Genomic DNA, 26,626 nt, shown 5'->3' with positions numbered 1-26,626 from the left:
ACTTGCCTCACTTAACTTGTGTCTGCTAATCAGATCAAGAGTGGGGGTCTGGGGGGAGGTAAAAATCCAGGCTATTGGCCTCTGAGTAGCTCCTGGCTGGAGAATGGCTGCCTACCCAGCAAACAGGGCTCAAAGAGGCACAGATGGAGAGAGGTATGGAATAATAAATGTACAACTTCCCTGAAAATCCCAAAACAGGGGCTAAATAAAAAAGAAATATCAGGACATTTAGGAATGGTGAATGCAAATCAGAGAAGCTTCCAATTATTATGGGAAATAATGGGGACACTTTATCTTAGTTCACCCCAGATTGACAAGCAGAACAGTTTTTGCTGCATTCCATTCAGCCTGTATACAAGACCTGTCACCACCACTGAACAAAGAGGACAGTCCAATCGACCATCATTGATCTCTTCATTAAACATGACAGCAGGATTTGGGGGCTGACTGAGCAATGGTGTGGCAGTTTAGCAGTAGAAAGATTCCTACCCCAATGGCAGCTTTCTGACGTACTCACAATGTTAACTGGAACGGGGTCACTCAGTTCTAGTGGAATTTTGACTAAGCAAAGAAGGATTTCAAAATATTTCTTTTTTTTTTTTTTTTTGATTATTTTGTGTTTAGCTTTCTCCCTTAAAATAAATAATCATAAAATAGATATTATATATAATAATATATAATGATAGCTCTGTCAACTTCTTAATCACAGTTACAATCTGAACTCATCTCAGCCTTCTTGGGTTTGCTCTGGAGTTCGCTTCCATGTGTTTCCCATGCTCCCCACGATGATCTTTGACATGCACCTCAAGGTTTTGTCTACCATGCCCTACACAAGCTGGGTCCATTTCTATCTCCCGCATCAACCCAGGTAGCACTGGCTACTTTCCGTCAGTAGGAAGAATGATAGAAACTGGGAGGCCTGGTCTCAACCAAAGTTACCTCTTCCCTAAGCCAAAATATTTCACAAATTCTGATTCTTACAGTTCTTACAGTAGATTTGAAATGGGGCCCAGGAATTTGTATTTTTAACAAGCATACCAGGTAAGACTGGTATACACTGAAGTTGTAGAATCACTGCTATGTTAAATATGTATCAGAAATGCGAGTTTGGGTGTAAAGTCTTACATAAAATACAGCCTGTTGGCATGCTGGTAGATAATACAGCTTCAAAATATTGAAGAGTAATAATAATAAAAGAATAACTTGTGTCAGTCTGAAAGTACTAAATTTTCTCTGTTTTTGGTAAAGTTTAAAAATAAGAAAAATTGTTGTTTCTTATTTAAAAAGCAAGAAAAATTATATTTGAACACAGAATTTTTCAACTTAACACTGTGCTAAGTAGAGAAGAAAGTATTATAAAGGTGGTTAAAATTTCATCCTGGCCCTTTGGGCTGTTTTGGGATCACAGTAGTCCAGGTGGCTAGGGAGGAGTAACATGAAAGACAGTGAGTAATAACACATTAGCATCATACTGTAGATAGAGGCTTGAATGCCAAAACCAGGGGTTTGGAGTCTAAAAATGTACGTATTATATGATCTGAGGGTTGCTCACCCGGGAAGCGACATGATGCTTTTTTAAAGACAATGGTTCTTAATCTGGACTGGATATCAGTGTCACCCACAGAGATTATTTGGACCTACACAGAGTCTGCTTAATCAAAATATCTGAGAGTGGAGTCTAGGCATCTTTATTTTTTTTTTTTAATGTTTCACAAATGACTTTGATACAAAGTCAAGGTTAAGAACTCTTTTAAAAACTCTACTCATTAGTAATGTTGATTTGGACCCAGGAAGGGGAAGTAGGGAGACCAAAATCAGGATATCTGACTAGAAGCACACTGCAACATTCCTGAAGATCTCAGTCAAGCTTTTCTTGGGACCTACTAAAATCCTGTCTGCTGATTTGCTAATGGGTCGTGGGCTACATACAAACTTTAAATTAAGACCCAGAGCTTCCCGGCCTCCATGATGTGCTATTATACAGTAAAAATCCATCTGATAATTTGTCCCTTTTTAAAAGACATCCTGCCAATGAAATCACTTCACTATGAAACAGGGTATCTCCTTGTTTTCATTGTCTTTGGTTTTATAAAATCCTTTGGTATTTGAAAAGCACATGCATCTATTTTTTTTTTTTTTCCATGTCAACATTGCCTGATTAACAAGGAAGTCTAATTAAAAACTTGATTTAAAGAACAAATGGTGTGGCTACTCACAGCCTGAAGCTGAAGAATCAGGTCATTTTTTTCCTGAGTGAGGGATACTTGCTTTGCTTTCAGTTCCTCCCTCTGAAACTCTGATTTCTCCAAGGCTTTCTGTAATTGTGCACACTCTTCCTTCAGTCCAGCTATTTCTTCTCCTATTTCTGAAGATTTAACAAGAGGCTTGATCTTGAAGAAGAGCCTCATCCAGGCCCAGTTCTTCACAGCCATGAAAGCTCTTATGTTCCATTGTATCAAAATGAGTGCATCCCTAAATCAAGAGAGAAAAAAGAAAAGCAAGTTAGCCCTGACTATAGGAGAATTAGTTCCCAAATTAAAATCCTCAATAAACACATCTTTTTAGGAGTCATAAAAAATTCTTATTAGTCTTCAAAGCACTTTTACATCTGGACTTTCACTTGATTCTGGCAAAAACTCTCCAAGGGATAACTGGGGTTAGCAGTATTATGGACTAGATATCCTAAAAATGTTCCCATCACAAACATTCTTTGAATGAGAGCTGAATCTAAAGAGAGTAAGACATATAGAAGTCACCAAAAACTTGAACAATAAGTGAATGCATGCGTAGCTTGGCCATCTTTACGGAAGGAGGAAACAAGTCTTAGTATTGTAAGAGTCTGTATTTTCATATTCACATGGATAAAAAGGCAAGGCACAAACCTTCAAAGAATCTTACCCTTAATAAAAAGGAGGACTGAAAAATTCACCTACCAGCAAAGAGAGATATCAAATTAAAGTACATCTGATTTGGTATGAGTGAAGACAAATTCTACTTCAGATTTTTTTTAATAATCCAGTACCACTGAATTATTTAAGGTTTAAATTATACTGCCTGAATGGTACAGAAATATCCAATAAATTAGAACAATGATTTTTTTATTCTGATAATAAATACCTTTTCAACCCTTGGAGTAGGAAAATGCAAAATTGCATTGAAAAAAAAAAACACCTTAAACCCAAGCACCAGAAGTTCCCCTACATAAGGTACCCTGAAGAGGGGTTACAATCCAAAGTTACAAAACACATATAGGAAAATGAAGTTGAGCACATATAATAAAAAGTTTGATGAAACCCCCAAGATTTTCAGATAATTGTACTATCTGATGGAGACTATCAAATAATTATGTTAAAAATTATTGACCAGGCACGGTGGCTCACACTTGTAATCCCAGCACTTTGGGAGGCCGAGGTGGGTGGATCACGAGGTCAGGAGAATGAGACCACGGTGAAACCCCATCTCTACTAAAATTACAAAAAATTAGCCAGGTGTGGTGGCAGGCACCTGTAGTGCCAGCTACTCGGAGAGGCTGAGGCAGGAGAATGGCGTGAACCTGGGAGGCAGACCTTGCAGCGAGCCGAGATCACACCACTGCACTCCAGCCTGTGCGTCAGAGCAAGACTCCATCTAAAAAAAAAATTATTGTCAAAGATAAAAAGGAAAGACCTTTAGAAACAATGAACCACTCTGATAAAAGGACACACAGATTTGAAATAAGACCAAATAAAATGTCTAAAACTAAAAAATATAGCAGTTGAAATCAAATACTCAGTGGAAAAATTAAGCAGGTTATTAGAAACACTGGAGAAAAAATAGTAGTGAATGGAGAAAAGAACAAACCCCCACAGCTCCAGACTCCAGGATGGCCCTTACAACCTCAGGTTCCAGGCCTGCCCCAGTGCCAGTCCAGACATGTAGCCCCAGACTGCCAATGACCCAGACTCCAGGACCATCCTGATAATCAGTCCAGTCCCCACAGACCCAGGCCCCAGAATTATCCCCATCAGTAAGGGTGTTCCAGTAGATCCTAACCACAGACTGACTCTCATGGCCCCAGGATCCAGGCATACCCTCACTAAGTCCACTACCATGGACTTAGACACTAAGGCTTGCCCATGTGGATCCAAGATCTAGTGTATACAGCCTCCAAGCTAGTCTTTATGGACCCAGGAATTGGGCCTGAATGTGCACTGAAACTGCCACCAGGCCATCATGCCCCAAGACTCCAGCAGCAATCCTGCCAGTGGACACTGCCAGCTGGGCTGCCCAGAATCCCTGACCAAGCTTACTGCTGAAGAGGTTTTCCTGTTGAAGCCACCCTATAAAGACTAAAAGATGTACTACTTCAAATGCACAAACACTAATGTAAGGCCACAAGGATCAGGAATAATCAAAAAAATATGACACCACCAAAGGAACAAAACAAAGCACCAGTAACCACCCCTAAAAAAATGGAGATCTACAAACTAACAAAATCAGACACTGGAGAAAGCAAGAAATTACAGGTTTCTGAAACAAATACACAAACAAACCGGACACCTGGAGCAGTTAGGGACAAAGGCCTAAAATCTCTAGCCAAGATGTCTGGTGAAGATCTTGCCCAGTCAAAGCCAGGGCATAAATATGGAGGAGGGGGACTACTGTTTCTTCAAATGTATAGACACTTCTGCAAAGCTGTAATAATCATGAAGAATCAGGAACCCACAACAGAATAAAAAGAATGAAACAAACCCCCTAGAAACCCACCCTAAATGGAGATCTATGAATTGCTGACAAAGAATTCAAAACAATGTGTAGGGGACTACGTGCTTGCAAACGAGACGTTCCCAATAAGTCCTGCTCTTGCAAACGAAGCAGGGCGTTCCCGATAGGAGCCAGCTGCAAACAGCAGACCCTGGGGGCTTGTTTATGTGTAAACATCTTGAAAATCCAAAAAGTCAGGGAAAGGTCAGAAAAACAACAATGTGTCTTGTGACTTGGCAACATTCCACAAATGACTGTATAAAATAAAGCAGAGCACGCCATTTGGGGTGGCCGCCATGTTTGTCTTGTCTTGTGTTGTCTTGTGTGTTCATTCCTTTGTTTAGGAAACACGCGGACCCCAACAACAATGATCTTAAAAAAAAGTTTAGTGAGCTACAAGAGAACAACTAAACAAAGTGAGAAAAATAATACATGAACAAAAGGAGAAGTTCAACAAGGAAATAAAAACCATAAAAAAGAACCACACAGAAATTCTGGGATTGAAGAACACAATGACTAGACTGAAAAATTCCATGGAAAGTATAAATGCAATCAAGGGGAAGAATCAGTAAGCTCAAAGACAAGTTGTTTGAAATTACTCATTTAGAGGAACAAAAAGGAAAAACAAATTAAAAGAATGAAGAATGCCTACAGCACTTATGGGATATTGTCTAGCTTACCAATATACACATTATGGGAGTCACTGAAGGAGCAGAGAAAAAGAAAGAAACAGAAAGTTTATTTAAAGAAACAATGACAGAAAGCTTTTAAATCTGGAGAGGAAAACAAACAACTATATTCATTAAGCCCAAAGAACCTCAAGTAGATCAAATATAAAGAGATCTTCACCAATGCACATTATAATGAAATTCTCAAAAGTCAAAGAGTTTTGAATGCAGCAAAACAAAAGTAACTTGTCACATATAATGAAACACTCCTGAGACTATGAGCAGATTTCTCAGCAAAACCTTGCAGACCGGAAGAGAGTGGTATGATAGAATCAAAGTGCTAAAAGAAAACAAAAACTAAAAACCATCAACCAGAAATACTGTATCCAGCAAAGCTGCCTTTCAGAAATGGAGAGATAAAGACTGCCACACAAATAAAAGCTGTGGGAGTTTATCATCACTACTTGCCTTACAAGAAATGCTAAAGGGAGTTCTTCAAGTTGAAACAAAAGGATGTTAACTAACCACACAAATATATATAAAAGTGTAAAACTCACTGAAAAGACAAGAATATAGTCAAATTCAGAATAATACTGTAATAATGGTGCATAAATCACCTTTTACTCTAATATTAGTTAATGTAAAAAATTATTTAAAATAACTGTAGCTACAATAACGGATTAATAGATATACAATATTAAAAATATTAAATTGTGACATAAGTAACATAAAATGTGGGGACAAGATAAGTTAAAATGAAGAGTTTTTATATGTAGTTGAAGTTAAACCATTGCCAGCTTAAAAATAAGAGGTCTGTCAGCTTAAGATAAACATGTAACTACAAGATGTTTTATGTAAGCCTCATGGTAACCACAAAGAAAAACCTTCTAGTAAACATACAGAAGATAAAGAGAAAGGAATAAATACCTAGCATTACAAAATATTATTACATCACAAAGGAAGACAGAAAGAAACAAACAATTTTTTAAAGTCATAAAACAATTAAGAAAATGGTAGTAGTAAGTCTGTATCTATTAACAATTACTTTAAATATAAATGAAATAAGTTCACCAATCAAAAGACAGAGTGGCCAAACGAATAGAAAAACCAAACCCAACTATATGCTGCCAACAAGAGACACACTTTAGCTTTGACAACATACACAGGTTGACAGTGAGAAATGGAAAAAGATATTCCATGCAAATGGAAATTGGAAAAGAGCAGGAACAGCTATAGTTACATCAGATAAAATAAATATAAGTCAAAAACTGTAACAAGAGATAAAGAAAGTTATTACATAATGACAAATGGGTCAATTTATCAAGATGATATAAATTTCTTTATATTTGACAAGATTTAATATCCATCCATTCATCCATCATAAAAATTCTCAATAATGTAGCTATAGAAGGAAGGTACCTCAACATAATAAACACCATATATGACAAGCGCACAGCTAACATCATACTTAATGGCGAAAAACTGAAAACTGAAAGCTTTTCCTCTAAGGTCAGAAATAGGACAAGAATGCTCACTCTCTATAGTTTTTTTCAATATAGTACTAAAAGTCTTAACCAGAGTAATCAGCCAAAAGAGGAAACAGAAGCCGTTCAAATTAGAAACAAAGAAGTTAAACTATCTCATATAGAAAACACTAAAAACCACCAAAAACTAGAATTAATACATTTGTAAACTTGCAGAATAAAAAAACATAAAAAATTAGTAACATTTCTATATACTAACAATAGACTATCCAAAAAAGAAGTCAATTCATAATAGCATCAAAAAATAAAATAAAATAAAATAAAATAGATAGGAATAAAACTTACCAAGGAGGTAAAAGATCCGCATGTTGAAAACTATAAAACATTAAAAAAGAAATTGAAGACACAAACAAATGCAAAAATAACTTGTGTTCATGAATTGGAAGAATACAGGATATTTTTGGTTAAAAGTCCATAGTCCCCAAAGATATCTACAGATTCAATGCAAACCCTTTCAAAATTCCAATGGTATTTTTTACAGAACTAGGAAAAAATTCCTAAAATTTATATGAAACCACAAAAGACTTCAAACAGCCAAAACAATAGAAACAATGCTGGAAGAATCACATTACCTAATTTCAAAATGCTCTACAAACTATAGCAAAGAAAACAGCAAAGTATTGGCATAAAAACAAACATATAGTCCAATGGAACAGATCGGAGAACCCATAAATCAATCTATGCATTTATGGTCAATTGATCTTCAATAAAGTTGCCAAAAACACACCGTATGGAAAGGACAGTCTTTTCAATAAATGGTGTTAGTAAATTAGATGTCCACATGCAGAAGAGTAAGTGGATCCTCATCTCACACCATATACAAATATGAACTCAAAAGGAACTAAAGACTTAAATTTAAGATCTGAAACTAAAATTACCAGAAGAACACTTGGAGAAAAAGTTTATTGACATTAGTCAATAAATTGCCAACAATTTTTTTTAATGTGACCCCAAAATCAAAGGCAACACAAGCAAAAATAGACAATGGGATTACATCAAACTAAAAAGCTTTTGCACAGCAAAAGAAACTATCAAAAAGGAGAAGACAACCTATGGAATGGGGGAAAATATCTGCAAACTATACAAGCAATAACGGGATAATATTCAAAATATATGAGGAATTAAACTGTATAGCATGAAAACAACCCCATTAAAAATCAGCAATGACCTGATAGACATTTCTCAAAAGACTATAAATGGCCTATACTATATGCAAAAATATTGAACATCACTAATTATCAAGGAAATACAAATCAAAACCACGAGATATTACGTCACACCTGTTAGAATGGCTATTAATAAAGACAAAAGATAAGGGTTGGCAAGTATGTGGGAAAAGGGAACTCTTGTACACTGTTGATGGGAATGAAAATTGGTACAGCCATTAGGGAAAACAGTATGAAGGCTCCTCAAAAAATTAAAAATGGAATTACCATAGGAGCTATCAACCCTAAAACACTAATGAAATTAGAATTTTGAAGACATATCTGTACTATCATGTTCATTATACTATTATTCGCAATAGCCAAGATATGGAATCAACCTAAGTGTTCATTGACAAATAAATAAAGTGTGGCATAAATATATAATGAAATATTATTCAACCTTAAAAAAGAAAACATTGTCATTTTTGACAACATGGGTTAACCTAGAGGACGTTATGCTAAGTATAATAAGCCAGGCACACAAAGACAAATATGACATGATCTCACTTATATGTGGGATATTAAAAAAGTCAATCATGGAAGTAGAGGGTGGAATGGTGGTTACTAGCAGCCAGGCCATAGGGAAAACGAGGAGATGTTGCTCAAAGGACACAACGTTTCAGTTACACAGGATGAGTAAGTTCTGAGGATCTAATATACAGTATGGTAACCATAGTTACTAATTCTGTGTTGTATACTGGAAATTTGCTAAGAGAGTAGACCTTAAATGCTCTCACCACACACAAATGATAACTTTGTAAAGTGAGGATTAATCAGTTTGATTGTGGTAATCATTTCACAATACCTACATATATCAAAACATCAGATTATACACCATATATTCAACTGAATAAAGTTGGAAAAAGGAAAAAGAATAAACACAAAGTAGAAGAAAAGAAAGAACACAAAGTAGAAGAAAAGAAAGAATAAAGGTAAGATCAGAAATTAATGATCTAGAAAAAAGTTTAAGTGGTTTATTAAATAGACTAAATAAAGATGTGGCATGAATGGTCAAGAAAAAGGAAAGAAGGCACAAGAAAACAATACTAGGAATAATAATACTCTAGAAATATAAATAATTTAGGATTACGCTCTAGGAATATAATATAGATACAGTAGAGATTTAAAAATAATAAGGCCAGGTACAGTGGCTCATGCCTGTAATCCCAATACTTTGGGAGGCCAAGGCAGGCAGTTAACTTGAAGCCAAGAGTTTGAGACCAGCCTGGTCAAAATGGTGAAACCTTATCTCTACTAAAAATACAACATTTAGCCAGGTGTGAAGACACACGCCTTTAATCCCAGCTACTCAAGAGGCTGAGACACAAGAATCACTTGAACCAGGGAGGCAGAGTTTGCAGTGACCTGATATCATGACACTGCCCTCCAGCCTAGGCGATAGAGAGAGACTCTGTCTCAAAAACTAAACTAAACTAAAATAAAATAAAATAAAATAAATTGATCAAATTGAAAAATTCAAAAGAAATGTAAAATTTCTTTTTTAATAAAAGAAAGCTTTCCTGCACTAATTCAAGAAGAAAATATCTCATTAGACATGTAACCAATAAATAAATTGAATCAAAATTATAAAACCTATCACAAAAGAACCACTAGATCCAGATTATTTTATTGGCAATGCCTACCAAAGATTCAAAGATCAGTTATAAGCTGGTTCATGTTTTGAAGAGAGAAAACATTCTTCAACTGTTTATGAGGTTAGGATAACCTTGATTCAAATTCAGATAACACAGCAGATGAAAATTATAGGCCAATCTTATCCATGAATATTGATGAAACATCTCATGGTGATATTACAATCAAACCCATCAATGTATGAAAATATTTCTTAACCAAAGTAAGTTTAACTTTTTAAAAAATCTGTTAATATATTTCCACACATTTATAGATTAATTCAGAAAAACTACGTGATTGTTTCAATAGATGCAGATAAATGATTAAATAATTTCCTGATAAAAATGCTTAACAAAATAAAATAGAAGGAATGTCCTTCATACAATAAGTCATTTCTACAAAAAAACAAAACAAAACAAAACAAAAAAACTACACTGAACATAATTCTTTAAAGGGAAATGATAGCTTTCCCCAAAGTCAGAAATATGAAGACATTTGACAAAAGGTTTTAAAGGCTGATATACCACAAGTGGGTGAGAACATGGGACAACGGGACTCTCATACATTGCTGGTGGAGAGTATGGTATATTAGAAGCAATTTGGCAACATCTTGCAAAGTTGAAGTGGTGTGTGACCTAAAACCTATTATTAATTAATGCCCTAAAGAAGTGCCACTCAAAGTGTGTGCCTCAGACCAGCTGCTATCCACAAACTGTTATCAGAAAATGGAGTATTTTGAGTAATGATGCCATATATATGAATATATATATATATATATATATATATATATTCATATATACGAATGGGGAGACATTTACAAAAATGTCACTGCAGAAGTTACTGGTAAAAAAAAAACAAAGGAAATAACAAATTTACTTTAGCTGGAAAATGGATAAATAAATTATGATACATTTATATAATGGAATACTATACAGCAGTTAAAATCAATAAGCTAGCCCTAGATTCATTAACACTGATATATTTCAAAGAATAATACTGAATATAAAAGACAAACTTCAGGACAATATATACAAAATGTTATTTACATGAAGACTAAGCACATGTAAAATCATGTCACATTTTAAGGATATCTGCATATCGAGTAAGCAAAGGTATGAAAACATACTTTTATATGACATATATAAAACATGGAATGAGAGACACAAACTCAAGGTCTGAAAAGGAAAAGGTAAGACTTGGATTACAGCAGAACTATATGGGGGCTTCAACTATGTATGTTAATTTTTTAAAATGTTGTTAGCAATTACAGAAAAAAAAATGTTAAGAGTTGACTGGGTGCCATGGCCCATGCCTGTAATCTCAGCACTTTGGGAGGCTGAGGAAAGAGGATTGTTGAACCCAGGAGTGCGAGACCAGCCTGGGCAACATAGGGAGACCCTGTTTCTACAAAAATAAAAAATTAATAATGTTAAGAATTGGAATTCCTTCATGATGATTCCATGAGTATGTATTATAGTATTTTTTGTATTTTTTATTTGCTTGCAATCTTTCAAAGTAATTTTTAAATCACAATTTAGAGAGAATGGATCATAAAGGTTTCACTTTAGACATTAAGAAAGTAAACTATAGAGAAATTAAGAATCTTACCCAAGTTTACACAACTGGTTCTAGAAGCCATGTTTCCTGACCCCCAAACTCCCATACCACACTGACCACTATATGAGAGTCACAGAAGACCCTTAAGAGTCGTCTCTCTATTATCTTTGACATCACCATGTAATAATCATTTTCTCTTGGGAAAAAACAGAATTAACAAGTTGTCAATTAAACAAGTTACACCAAGATCTGTAGACTTCTCTTCAGAAGACAATATATGCTAAGGAAAAAATAAATACAACTTCAGCATCCCTTGCTCACAGTCCCTTTGTTTGGAGATTTTGCTAGCTTGCTTTCCATGATTCTATTAAGCAATAGACAAAACCAATGCCTAAGAATGTACAAGCGTGGTGATAAATGTCCCTAGTGAACCTGTCTGAAATAAAGTAAGAAAGTTATGATTACATGTCAACAAGAGCCACAGTTTCTGACCCACAGGACGTAACAAAGGGGTCAGAACACCTCGGTCTTTGAAGCATACTTCCCCACAGAGTTGGCTGTGGGATATATGCAAACCTTTCCAGGTCTGCTTCTGATATAAATTGTGAGTCGCACCACTCTCAGAGATCCAGACTTCTCAGAATATAAAAATCTCTCTCAAAGGGAAGCCTGAAAGCATGGCAAGAAATATCTGAATTATGCCTATACTTGGTTGAATAGGGCAATAAAAGCCCTTTGCACTCTGTCTTTTTGTTATATCATGATTTAAAAATGTTTAAGACCCAGCCTAACCAGAGAAGGCAGCTCTTGACCTACTATAAGGCAATGAGATTAGTTGCACTGGTTGAGGCACACTATTACCCTAGCAGTGGGGGTGCAGGGTGGGCATATAATACCTTTCTTCCAGAATCTTCTGGAATTTGATTCGCATCAGTTTGCCCTGTGCTCTGGCTTGGAACAATGTGAAGACTTTAGATAGTCTCTCATCTCTCATTGCTTCCAGTTGGCACAGAAACCCAGCTTTAAAAAACACCTAAAAGAAAAGTCAGATGTTAGCTCCACTCATAATGAGTATTCAGCAAATGTTTATTGAATGATCCTGTGAGCAACTGTTGTGTTCCTAGGGATAAATGTATCAATTCCATTTCTTGTAAGTTTTATTTAATGTGTAAAATCTACATCCTAGAAAGTTTGATTTTATAAATCTAAAATGTGAAAAAAAACATGTTATTAAATCATGTGGTTCTATTGTTTGCTTAAGAACGTAAACTATTCTTCCTTATCTATTAATAATGTCTCAATTGTTCAGGGAACCTGGTTTAAGTTTTAAGATGGGCTGAGACATGCAGTGCTCCAAAGTACCAGGTAGCGTTCTGCAAACATTTTCTGTAAAGGATCAGATAGTAAATATTTTTAGGCTTTATGGGCTAAATACAATCTCTTTAGGATATTCTTGTTTTTTAAACAATTCACGAACCATCTAAAACCATTTTTAGCTAGTGGACCATATATTAAAAATAGGACCAGGCTCTTGGGCCGTAGTTTGCTGACGTCTGTTCTAGAGTAAGGCACTTTTGTCTAGGCATCAAATAATCCACAGAAGTATTTTTTCAAGAATAATTACTAACAAACAAGGTGAAATGAGTGAGGTGCCTAAGGCACACATTTTATGGAGGCACTAAGTGTGAGAGTGCCCTGAGAGTGTGTGCCTCTCAACCTCACTTGCTCAATCCTGAGAATGAGAGCCTCTTTGAAATTTGTGCCTTAGGAGCTTCACTTGCCTCATGTCAGTCTTGGCCCAGAGAAGTAGTATACAGCAAAAATAACTAAACACACAAGGAAAGAAGGCATCATCAGTGAAAATCAGCAGAAACAATAAACAGCAGAAACAGATTCCCAAGTACTCAAAATGTGGGAGTCAACATTTTATAACCATATCCTACAGAATTCTAATTCTATGAGGTCTTTACCCTGAATTTTCCAACTCTCCTTCAAATAATTTGTTCCTTATATGGATGTCATTACGAACAAACTGACGTTGACTGCCAGATAAGACCAAATCTATTGATTAGTTAGAAGTTCCCAAAATATGTGAATCCCAAGCTCATCTAAGATGAAGTAGAATTTAGGGAATCACATTTAAGGAAGTTGGTTTTGGATTAATTTTTTTAATAGTGAGTTAACTTTGAAGTTTTAAATTACTCAGAGAAATTAGTCCCTAAAAGAATACTGTCCCTAAAAGAATATTGTGGATGAATCAGTTCACACATAGATAAGCCATTAGCTCCAGCAAGTCGATTCACCTTTTTCTAGCTCTGATATATACACATTTTCTCACAACACCAGGTTGATTCAGTATGTTATATCTTGGCACAAATTTGCTTAGATGACTAATTATAAAAATGTAAATGTAGTCAAAACTGAGGTTTAAAAAACATTGAATATTTTCCTCAAACAGCACTGAAGTTTTCACCTTCAACTAAGATCTATTTGTGTTATTTATGGTCATGACAGCTGAAGAATGCCTTATAATTGAGGATTCACAGGTACTTTAAGATACACACTCTTCCCCTCATTTGTCTCCAAATGCATTCTTTGCAGTTTTCTGGTCACCTTAGTGATTCCAAATCGGTACTGGGTATGGTCTATCTCCAAGGAGCCAAGTAATTCTTCAGCTGCTTTTCTGCTGCTCACAAACTTGCCCTTTGGAAAGGTCCTTGGATTCAGAATGCAGTACCTAATTTAAAATAAAGAAAAAATCCTGGGATTGGGAAATCATATTATTCAAATAAAGACTAATCTAGACAAATGAGGTGAAAGGAGATATAGATTTTTATCTCTGTTATTAATACGTTCAATTTTCACAAAATTCTTAGTAACAATAATGAGGGTACAAGCAATAATCCCTTGCATTGGTATAATAGTTTGTACTTTTCATATTGCTTTAGAAGCAACCTCATTTGATTGATTGCTCAATTAGGCAGGGGCGGGATTGGAAGAGGAAAGAGAGGGAGGGAGGAAAGCATAAGTATCTCTACTGTATGGATAAGGAAACTGAAAAGCAGAGACATTAAATGTCTTTTCCAGGATTCCTTCACTCTATTGGTGAGTTGGTGGAAAACAAGAAATATGCCTCTTAATTCTAAAGCAAGAAATACGCCCCTTTTTGCTCTACCAGACTTTGCTCAAATTGACTTGATGACCTATAATTTAAACTTCTAGAATCCAGGAAATAGAAAAGATGCCACTCCTGCCTCCTGCCATATACCCTGCTGGCTTCCTTCCTTTCAGGGGCTTGCTAGTAAAGCCACAGCGTGCTTGGATGGCAGCTACGATTAAGTATACACAATATTTCAGAGACTCAATTCAGCCTCCATATGTTTCTTCTGTATTTATTTCTTCTATATGTGGGTCTATTATCTGTTAATAGAGATTTAAGGATATTACAGTTACATGGATGTTGGATTTAAGGGGAAATAATAATGGAACTCTGTCATCATATATCTTCCCACCACCAAAACACATCGATTTGTAGTCTGGAGGACATCAACCAAACAAACAATGCATGCCTAAACACTCGGAAAGGGAGGAAAACAGAATGAACTGCCTCAGGTTTCTTGGATCCTGGAATGTATGTTTACCTTTGTTTAAAATCAGCATACTGCAGTCGGTTTGGAAAACCTTCACGGCATATCCTAATCCCTTCCAAGACACCATTACAGCGCAACTGCTGTAGAACCAAGTAAGGGTCCAGTACACCTGGAAAAAAAAAGAGTCACGGTGGATCTGTGCCTGAAAAAAAATTATTGGCCCAGATTTTGTACCAATTGCTGCATCTTGGGTTAAAAGAAAGTCTGAATTGGATAGTTTCCACATGATAGGTCATAGGAGTTCACTCACTTATGGCGTGATAGTACTCACAGTAATCATCCTATTATGTAGGCATCTCCAAATACGATTTCCCTGAAATTCCTTTAAAATGGAACAAGCCCCTTAATTCACAGTTAGATAAGATGTTTATAAGCAAATATTCTTGGAAGGCAAAAAGATTACATTTTTTGCTAGAATGTAAGTGGCTGGTCTCACATTCATTTGCCAACCAAAAACCAGCCAGAAAGGGTGATAAGAACACAAAAGAGAACTGCTTTCTCTGCCCAGCAGGGGGAAGGGATAAGAAGAAGGAAGAATGAAAGGAAAGGGGAAGACGGACACAAGCACAACATTCTGTTTACAGTTTTGCTTAGGAAGAACTTGTCCACATGCCAGACTTCATTCTCCCCTTATTTTCATGAGAGTGCCTAAGTCCTGTTCTGTAGTATAAGCATCCTTCTGTCACCTTCTCATTCATCAAAAGAAGCTCTACTGCAGCTGTCAGCTGCAATCTCCAATAGAAGCCTCTGAAAAACCATCCAAGAAGCCACTGTCCTTGCCCTCGGAGAGTCTTCTGAAACAAGCCAAGGACCACATCTCCTATCACAAATTCCTACTACGGTATTACATGAAAAATGAAAACAAAAAAGGACTCCATGCCCAAGGTCACAGAAACAAACTTAAATTATATACCCATATTTCTATACTCCAATTCCTTTCACAGACAGAAACAGATAATCTATAAGAAGGCACAAGTAGGCCGGCACAGCGGCTCATGCGTGTAATCACAGCACTTTCGGAGGCTGAGGCGGGCAGGTCACTTGGGGCCAGGAGTTCGAGACTAGCCTGACCAACTTGGCGAAACCCCGTCTCTACTAAAAATGTAAAAATTAGCCAGGCATGGTAGTACACACCTGTAGTCCCAGCTACACAGGAGGCTGAGGCACAAGAATTGCTTGAACCCAGGAGGCAGAGGTTGTGGTGAGCCAAGATCGTACAGTTGCACTCCAGTCACTACATTCTAGCCTCAGGGACAGAGCAAGATTCTGTCTCAAATTGTCACTTTTTTAACAAAGGGCGGATACAGGGAATAGAATCCTATGACACCTTAACATCAGACTCACTCATTCTCTTTAAGTACATATGAATAACTGCTTTGATTAGATCATGAAGCTTTTCTTATAACTTTGTCTCATGACTTTAAGAAAAAAACCAAACCTGCTGAAATCCAAGTTGACTCCATGGGAAGCAACTCTAATAGGTAACAGAATTGCTCCAAAATAGAATACAGCTAATTAGATTCCTTGCTAGATGGAAGCAGTGTCCCCAGACACATCCAGAAATCCAGCTGATAGGAAACAACGAGGCAAAAACATACAGCCGTGAATGAACATAAAGTGTTTGTATCGCAGAAACTCTAACAGCAACATCATTGTTTTGTATCACACTTTCCCAAAATAGGCCATAGTGTGTCAGGATTGGGGTCTTAATTACAGAAGGTTAGTAAAAATGCAAGATACTAAGGAACCTCAGAAATCAGAACCAGCAACATCTGGCTACATATTATAAAGGTGGTTAGTGCTCTAAAGACTTAGGTCTTGTCATATACACTCCTTGGAGGCCGACAGCCTCCAAACCAAGCTCCAGAGGGGCCTGTAACTCCAAAGAGATGGATGGGAATCTTCAAGCTCATGCAGTAAGGAAAGCAATCCATGTAGTTATTTTTGGTAAAACCCTTGTTTGGGGAATTGAAAACATTAAGAAAAAAAAAACCACCAACATCCACCTATCACATCATCCCCCTACAACTATTCACTGATCAAAAGATATCCACTGCCCAGAATTACATAACTATAAAAAATGAATGCTGTTAGAAAGAGGGAAGAAGTTGTTGGCATTGGCAAGGAGGACTAGAGGGTGTTCTCAACAATTAGAAATGGATTTAGGAACTGTCTTTCTGGTCAATTTAGATAACTCAGACCAAATAACTTCCTTTATGCTGAAATATCTACCTTAATCCCCTAATTGATTATTCAATTCCCGTTTTACTATAGTTTGCCCTTGTGGACAATGGCATGGGAGCTCATCCATGTTCAGCATAAAATTCAAGGAGGAATTTAAATAGTAATATCAAACATTCTAATGTTGCCCAATTGAGTCTGCTCTATGAAATCCTTCTGTATGTCCATTTCAATGGCAATATTGAGGAGGTTCCAAAGACCTCATTTTTAACATATTTTCATTTTTCTATACAAAATTCTACGCTTATATAAAAGGCACCAATAAATATTTCTTTAAGAGATATTCACTATAGCTAATATCAAATCTATTTCCTAGAGTGAATTACAAAGAAATCTAGTTCTTACCTGGCATTTTATTCACATTGGGATTTATGCATCTCACAAAATGAGGTGCTGTTGATTTCAGATTAGTCATCAATTTATTCAGGTTTTCCTAAAATGGAGACCATAATAAACATAAAATCACTTTACAAATCACTAAAAACACCAATCCACCTCACAAATGTCTCCAAATCTATCAACTTAATCTCACAGCCAAGATGTATTCTAACAGTAAAATAATGAATTCAACATTCTTTCCTGCTTACCCAATGCACGTTATTTCTTTCCTAGGGCAAGTCAATATTTATTTGACAGACACAGTTCAATTGTGAATCATCTCTACCTATTTTGAATTTGATAGCAGTATCAAAGTTATGGCTGGGCAATAAAATGGCTTGAAAAAAGAAATTGTTTCTCCAGTTCTCTCTCTGTGGAAAACCTTTATCTTAGGTTAGATTCTCTAGAAGCCAAACCTGAGATGGGAATTCTGGTTTGAGAGATTTTTAGGGAGTGAAGAAAGCTGGGAACAGCAGGGGAAGAGAAAAGCAATGACTCAGACAGCTTTAGTCTGATCCTTGCAAGCAAGAGCTGTAAACACAAATGCACCAACTGCACCATAGGTGGTCCCCCTTGAGGCAAGGGAGAGGCTAAAGTCTGGAGAGGAGGGCAGAGAGGCAGCTTAGCTTCCCCTTTCGCTAAGTGCAATTCTGACAACTCAGAGTTGTTAGGAGCCAATAGCACATCAGCTGGAAGATGGGTGCAGGGATGATAAAGGGGTTGTAGGTGGGAACCAACAAAAAAATAAAGCCCTTAATTATAATAGCATAAACTTCAACTTTTCCAACTTGCTAATTCCTGAGACTTTATCCTTATTTGAGGATGTGAAATGTCAAATACATAATAACACATGCAGATTGTGAGGCAATTAATATATGAATAGATACAATTAAAAATTACTTTATGCAGAGACACAGCTGTTTGGAACGAGGTTCCTTTCTTTCGTTTCTTCTCCCCAAATGGTATAGCTAGCAAAAAAAAAGAAAAAAGATGAAAACATGTAAAAAGCTCATTTCGGTCACATTACCCTACCTCACTGATGGAAGCATAAATTCATCAGAGTTCTAGAACAATATGGCAATATCTACCAAAAGCTTCAAAATATGTATGTCTTTTATCACAAAATGTGTATTTTTAGTGCTTTTCCTTAAGGATATAATCAGGCAACTGTGCAACAATACTCACTGAAGCATTATTTAGTCAATGCAAAAAAAATTAAGCAAAAATAAAATTAATCCACAAATGCACACCATAGGAGATTAATTTGTGAGCGAATATGCATACAGTGAAACACTGTAAGCTTTTAAAATGATGACGTGGATTCATATAACTTATATGGAAAGATTTCTAGGATATTTTTAGAGAAAAAGTTAGTTTACAAAGCCTAAATTTTATATATGATGACCTTGAGTATGTATACATGTTTTTAAGTGCAGCTGTGTTATGGGTGACTATAAACATGAAAAATGTTGGGAAGTGTAAATACCAAAATGTAAATAGTTTGTTAATCTATATGAGGTTACAGGTAATTTTTATGTTCTTTTTTCAGTTTTTCTATATTGTCTGTGTTTTTAGCTACATTCATGTATTTATATTCATGATTTATAAAAAATAGTAAGTCTATTTCCATTTTCTTGAAGCAAAAGAACCTGTGCTAGGCCAACCAGCTTTACAAACATTTGAATAATGCTAAGTCACTAAGATGTGCAACCCAGCAACAACAAAATTCATAGGCAAGTTGGACAGAATAGGGTAGCTGTCCATATGGAAAACTAATAAAATATTCTCCATGCCTGAGTAGCAACTGTGCGGTGGCAGATGTCATGAAGCTTAATCACTAATGTTCTTTTGAAACACCCCAGGTCTCTCAGTGAAACTCTTGACTTCTTTGTACTTCAGTTTTTCCATCCATGAAAAGGGAATATTTCATTAATTTTTAAAAAAGAATTATAACCCTGGTTTAAATTATTTGGATTCCCCGAGAGAAAGTATGGTTATTACTAGCAATTTAAAGTTTGGATCCATCAGAAACTTGGAGGCAAGTATTTTCAGAGGGTGTTTTAGAATTAAAAAAAAAAAAAAAGACCATTCTGAACAATTCTTGTCTTTTAGTTCCTAAGAACACAGTACACACCCTGAAGAGTTAGAAGACGATTTCTCCTCTAATTCTCTGCCCAAACCATTCTCTGATCTCTTATTATCAGAGAATTACTCAACTGGGAGTCACAAGCTTATGTGGCTACTATCAAACAGACTTCTCAGAGGTACTTTAGCAGCTATTAGAATCAGGCAAATGTACTGCCTGAACATTAGCTGGGTCCGGACACAATAGCTTCCATCTCTTCTTGAGGCAGGCCCAGAGGATTTCAGGCATGTTCCGGAATTATGTCATCACATGCTGATGAAGCCAGAAAGTGCTAAATTTTCTCTCCATTCCCTATGTCAGTCGGGAGAACCGATCAGCCTGATAGGGGCTGGGAGTTAACATGCAGCTGGGTGTAAGATAACAGCAGGGTATGTTTGAAAGTGAGAGTACGCACCCCCCAGTTGGTGTACTGTTGCCATGGGGAAATCAGAACCCAGGCTGGCTAGATTATCTATTTCCCCAGAATTTCCATTTTTCAAAAGAAAATGGAAACTCAAATGTGTATGTGAAATCTGATTTTTAAAATTTGTGTGGACCAAACAAAACATGTTTGAAGGCCAGTTTCTGCTCAGAGGCTGTTGATCTGTGACTTTTGCTGTAAATCGTGGAGAGCTTCCCTCTGTGTGTAGTTAGCATTTACTTCAGTGAGGCTGGTGTTAGCAACTTTGGCTCAGTATCTTCAAATCCATCATATGATGGTGCAGAAGTTTTCACTGCATCCTAAATGCAGTGATATGCATTAATTTCTCTTAAGTAGCATCCCTGATTTTACAAATCTACTATATGGCAAAGCCTAGGTAGAAAGATAGGAACACTGTACATATCTTAAAGTGTCATGGTAAGAAATGAGTAAGATAATGTATCTAACAGTACTTTGTAAATTACAAACTACTAAACAAGATTAGTTGTCAGAATAGAATGCCTGCTAACAGGTATTTGCTGCATGCTAGAGGCTACAGTTGAGCAAATCAGACATAATACCTGCCTTCACAAAGCTTATAATAACCCTAAGTGCACAGAGTGCTGTGAAAGAGAATATTTCAAGATATTTGCGGCAATAACTATATAACTATATCTATACATTATAGATATAGTTATATATATGTATATATATAGTTATTTAGATATTTGGGGCAATAAGTTATTGCCCCAAAATCATTCATCAAAACATGGTTTTGTTTTCCCTTTGTAGCTAGGTGAAGTAGAAGACAAAAGCAGGCCAGGAACAGACTTCTTGAATCTATCTTAGAGCACAAGTAACACCTCCCTGAAGAATCCCCAGCCTGAAGACAGAAAGACTAATAAGAGAGGACGACTCAGACCACAGGGAGCAGAAACATGTCACAGGAAAGAAGCAAGAATTTTTGTAAAAGCTGAGGCAGCCATGGGTTCCATTCTGAGGCTGAAAAATCAAGGAAGATTGTATGACTCACCACTGTCAGTACTCATGTAATTTTCAAAAAGGCTCGCCAGGAGTCTGTTGGAAGACTTCTGAAATACAGCTACCACTGTTTCATTAAGGAGGTCTTTGTTCTTTTCCAGCCAACCACTGATATTATAAGGTACCTTTGGAAAGGCATGCATTTCAGGTAACAGAAAGAAAAAAGATTGCATAAGTTAACATAGAAGGCTGTGCATGACCTTTTTTTTTTTCTTTTTTCTTTTTTTCTTTTTTTTTTTTTTTTTGAGATAGGGTCTCATTCTGTTATCCAGGCTGGAATGCAGTGACATAGTCACAGTTTGCTGTAGCCTCGATCTCCTGGTCTTAATCAATCCTTCCCCTCAGCCTCCAGAGTAACTGGGACTATAGGCACATGCTGCCATGCTTGGCTATTTTTTTATTTTTATTTATTTATTTATTTATTTATTTATTTATTTATTTAATTGTGCGTGTGTGGAGATAGAGTTTCCACATGTTACTCAGTTTGGTCTCAGACTCCTACGGCTCAAGCAATCCACCCATCTCAGCTTCCCAAAGTGCTGGGATTACAGGGAGCCACCATGCCCAGCCTGTGCATTACTTTTAATAAATCACAAATTATGTGGGTCCTTTACCTTTAAATCAGTTTAAGGTAATAGTACTGAGTAACACTCCAAAAGTCCATTGGGCATCCCAAAAAGATTCTCAAGATTCTTATCATTAACATTGTCAAAAGAAAGGAACAGACAGGATGGGAAGAAGGGAGAGAGATAGGGAAAGAAGTAGAAGAGAGGAGAGAAAAGAACCGGGAGAGAGAACAACAAAGAGGAAGGAAGGATTCAATGGTATTTCACACCATCAGTCCTTTAAAGGCAAGAATGATAAAATAATCCAACTGTCTCTGACACACAGTGAACACTCAAAAAAACCCTAGCAATTGCAATGGTATTTTACTGTATATATCATTATAATTAATATGCCAGGATATCAAAGAAGAGAACTATAAACATATCTGTGTATAGCTGGCAGGCCATTTTCAGGTCGAAGCATGATTTTATCCTTTATCAGTTCTCTTTTTGTTCCACCCAGAATTACCATCCAGAAGTAGAAATGCAGAAAAAGGAGCATATATACCGGTGAGGAAATGAGGAGAGGCATCAAGAGTCATTAGAAACCTTTTTTGGCCATAGTTTGGAGACCATTACTTCACATTGACTATTTCTTTATGGGAGAATAAAAAAAGCTTCAATAAAAAGATCAATTGAAATCACTCATTCACACAACGTTAAGTTAAAAGGAAGGACAAATGGGGAGAAACCATGAGTTTGATGGTCTCCATGCCTTTCTAAAGCTGACTTGCTTTGAGTTAAGGTTGACAGAGTCCATTTGGAGATTTTTGACCTCTGTGCACATGGAATGCTATTGTTGTATGGCCATTTCATTTCCTGAGGGCTAAATGGCTACACTACCTTTTTTATGGAACTGAGATGTATTTTGTTCTTCTCTTTATTTAATCTAAACATTACTTAAATATCATCTAAGGACTTTGGCTGAGCATATTTGAAGCAAAATCAGGAAAATTCAAGACCGGGGGTCCAGAGGTAACTCACCACTCCTGCATAATGGACAAGTTCGAAATGAGCTTCAAATTTCTTCTTATCAGGCTTGGGCTTCTGGAGATGAACTGACTTTCCAAAATGGTTGTCAAATAGTTTGGTCTTGAAAGTCAGGTCTGTAGCCTTAGGAAACATACACTCTTCTTCAAGGATGGAAAAGATGCCCATTGGCTGTTGAAGAGACATAAGAGCAGCAGATTTTTTTAAAAAACACCTGCACTTTCAGTAGGGGGTCAGTATAAATTATTTCCCAGGAACCTAATCAATTGACAAAGGGAAGAATATTCACTGCATAAAACTAGCAATCATCTGTTGGGAACAGGTCCTCCAAAATCTGGCCATAAACTGGCCCCAAAACTGGCCATAAACAAAATCTCTGCAGCATTGTGACGTGTTCATGATGGCCATAATATCCATGCTGGGAGGTTGTGGGTTTACAAGAATGAGGGCAAGGAACACCTGGCCCACCCAGGGTGGAAAATCGCTTAAAGGCGTTCTTAAACCACAAACAATAGCACAGCAATCTGTGCCTTAAGGATGTGCTCCTACTGCAGATAACTAGCTAGACCCACCCCTTTGTTTTGGCCCATACCTTCGTTTCCCATAAAGGATACTTTTAGATAATCTAATATCTACAAAAACAATGCTAATGACTGGCTTGCTGTTAACAAATATGTGGGTAAATCTCTGTTTGGGGCTCTCAGCTCTGAAGGTTGTGAGACCCCTGATTTCCTACTTCAAACCTCTATATTTCTGTATGTGTGTCTTTAATTCCTCTAGCGCCGCTGGGTTAGGGTCTCCCTGACCAAGCTGGTCTCAGCAATCATCCATTCAACAAATATTAATTAAATATCTGCTACTTAATACCCTTACCAGTAACTGCTGGTGACTGATGCAGCTGTGAGCCACATACACAAAGTGCCTGTCCTCAGGGTGCATATGTCCTAGTGGAGTGGCAGACAATATGCAAGTAAACAAAGAAATAACTCCAAACAACAAATGACTTAGTTTCATATAAATGCTCTGAAGAAAACATTCAAAGTAAAGAAATAGCAGGGGGTAAGGAGGTTTCAGATAGAGTCATTGGGTAAGACACTTCTCCTGGATGAAAACAACAAGCTGAGAAGATCTGTGCACAAGTATTCCAGGCAGAAAAATGAAGAATGCAAAGGCCCCAAGGCCAGAGCCCACTTGGCAAGTCTGAGGTCCTGCCAGAGGCCAGTGTGGGCAGAGAAAAGCTAGCTTGACAGAGTACATGTTAAGAGAGAAAGTCAAAGAGGTAAGTAATAGCTGGATCTCAAAGGCCTTATAGGCTGTAGTAAGACATGTGGCTTTCATTTTAAATGTAATAGGAAGCCTTTGGTGACTTTTTAAATGAAGTGCTGTGATTTGATTTATGCTTAAAGAGGATCATTGATTTAGAAAGTAGGGCTCGTGGGCTCAGTCCTGCCTGCACTCTGTACTGGAAAGCCGGTGAGCTAAGAATGGCTTTTACATTTTTAAAGCGTTTTAAAAAAACAAACAGGTTGGGTGAGGTGGCTCACACCTGTAATCCCAGCACTTTGGGAGGCTGAGGCGGGCAGATCACCTGAGGTCAGGAGTTCGAGACCAGCCTGGCCAATATGGTAAAATCGTGTTTCTACTAAAAATACAAAAATTAGCCCGGAATGGTGGTGTGTGCCTATAATCCCAGCTACCCGGGAGGCTGAGACAGGAAAATCACTTGAACCTGGGAGGCAGAGGTTGCAGAGCCAGATTGGGCCACTGCACTCCAGCCTGGGCAACAGAGAAAGACTGTGTCTCAAAAAACCAACCAAACAAACAAACAAAAATGTTACCGCAAATCTCATGAACTCCATTAGCACACTTTTTCTCTAAAGGACCATAAAGTCTCTCTCAGACCTTTGCTATGCGCTTAGTCATTGAAGCACTGAAAGCAGCATGCAACAACGTGTAAACAAAATCAGTGTAGCCATGCTCCCATCAAACTTGATTTACCTAAACAGGCTGCAGGCTAGACTGGGCCCACAAAGTCAGTTTACTGATCCCTGATCTAGAGTAGCAGTAGTTTTGGAGCTTATGAGAAGTCATTAAAAATAAGATATGCATTGAATTTAGAGCTGAGTGCCAACTTGCTGATGGAGAAAATGTGGTGTGTAGGAAAATTTTATTGCATCATATAGCACATAATTTTTTAAATGCATTTTTTACATTTATTAGACTTACAAATCCTTTACTTGACTGCAAATTTCCTGAAGGCAAAAGCTATTTATAAAAAATGCTTACATTTTTCTACAGCATTTTACACAGAGTCTTCTATACAGTAGTGTGGTAAAAGGCCTAAAATTAAGGCCCAACATTATGTGTGCCTTGACATCTGGGAAAAACCAGGAGGGGCTCAAAAGTTCCCTTTCTGTTGTGCTCCCATGTGTTATGTCCCTTAGCCAAACACTCTCCTTATGGCAGGGACCATACATAGTGCCTGCTCATCCCTGAGTAATGGGTTTCATTTCTCTATCAGCCCATGAAATTATTCAAACAAGCCTATCGCACCCTCCTGTAGGATTCTATTGTCACGTCACCTATAATTACTACAAAGCCTGCCTCCCACAGCCCCTGCTTTTTCACTCTTTTCTCAGCACAACCCTCCTGTGGCCCTGCATGGTTCAAGGTGTACCCCCTGCAGGCTGTGAGCATATGTGGCTACTAAAATGCTGGTCTCATCTGTCTAGTGTTGGATGTCACATGTTCAGCCTTTCCCATCAACCTAGGGCAGGATTCCCTCCTTCAGCAAAGGGGTGAAGAGGAAGCAACCAAAACAAATAGTTGCAAAGTAGACTTACTTGTTGGTTTAAAAAAAAAGTAAAAGCCTTTGTTTTAAGGCTTATTTCCAATAATACCAGAAGTTCCTGGAGTGCCAGGATGATGCCTTCTGGGGTTTGCACATCATAACCCTTATCATAATAGGTTCCGAGGTAACTAAAGTATAGGCCCTCAGCACATTTCTGCTAAGTAATTAATTGACAGGTGAACCCTGAGACATACAGGTCTGAGTTCTGGGAACTTGACTGCTTTGCTGTGATCAATTATCAAACAAAATGTAAGAGTTGCCGATCAAAAAAAGCATGGAGGTATATGTTTAAAGAAAATACTCATGTGCATACAAGAAACAACTAGATATTAATATGATTCATTTTATATTAAAAACACCAAGAATGAACACATCTGAAAAGTTTCCCTTGGGAGGTGATAACACATAATGCCAAGATGCTACCAGTATTTAAAATATTTTAGAACTTTCTTTGGGATACCTGACACTATTAACTACTGACATCAAAAATTCCTGTTGTCTGATGGTATATCATTATATATTATTCAGGTCAAGTCAGGCCAATAAAGTAAATAATGTGATCAAACTAGGCAGTGTAGTTTGGACTCAAAAACCAGTGAATGAGAAGTATTGAAGCATATTTTCTCTTGAGGCTGGTAAAATTCTAAAATCTATCTTAATCCCAATACGGTGAGAAATTTTCCAAAGAGCTAAATTATTGGAAGAAGTATGTTGCCTTCTAGGGTGTTTACACCAAACAAATAGCAAGTTTTTAAATGTATAATTTGGAGAGTATTTATTAAGAAATAATAGGGAAAATCTCTTTACCAATGCTTTATGTATAACCATAAATATGTCATCATATATTAATACTTTAGTATGTAAATTATTGATGCACAAGTTCTAAACAAACTAGAATATTTCAAGTAACAAAATATGAGCAAATCCTATAATAGATTTGTTCACAGCATAAATGTGAAAGGAGGTAACTATAAA

The 26,626-nt window shown here is 36.9% G+C and overlaps 1 protein-coding gene across 1 annotated transcript in view; it reads right to left on the bottom strand.

Annotated features, from left to right (window-relative positions):
* LOC111542200 (myosin-15) overlaps nucleotides 1-26,626 on the bottom strand; it is a 143,072-nt gene that overhangs the window by 61,134 nt on the left and 55,312 nt on the right. Inside the window, 8 exon segments of the mRNA XM_023211420.3 lie at nucleotides 2,217-2,472; nucleotides 12,246-12,382; nucleotides 13,963-14,086; nucleotides 14,991-15,108; nucleotides 17,586-17,673; nucleotides 18,519-18,586; nucleotides 21,198-21,330; nucleotides 22,795-22,971. Of these exon segments, the coding sequence (XP_023067188.2) occupies nucleotides 2,217-2,472; nucleotides 12,246-12,382; nucleotides 13,963-14,086; nucleotides 14,991-15,108; nucleotides 17,586-17,673; nucleotides 18,519-18,586; nucleotides 21,198-21,330; nucleotides 22,795-22,971 (1,101 nt within the window).

This window comes from Piliocolobus tephrosceles, unplaced genomic scaffold, assembly GCF_002776525.5.
Source record: "Piliocolobus tephrosceles isolate RC106 unplaced genomic scaffold, ASM277652v3 unscaffolded_19, whole genome shotgun sequence".
Classification (NCBI taxonomy): Eukaryota; Metazoa; Chordata; class Mammalia; order Primates; family Cercopithecidae; genus Piliocolobus; species Piliocolobus tephrosceles.
Note: the sequence above shows the minus strand (reverse complement) of the source record. Positions and strands in the feature narration are given on the sequence as shown.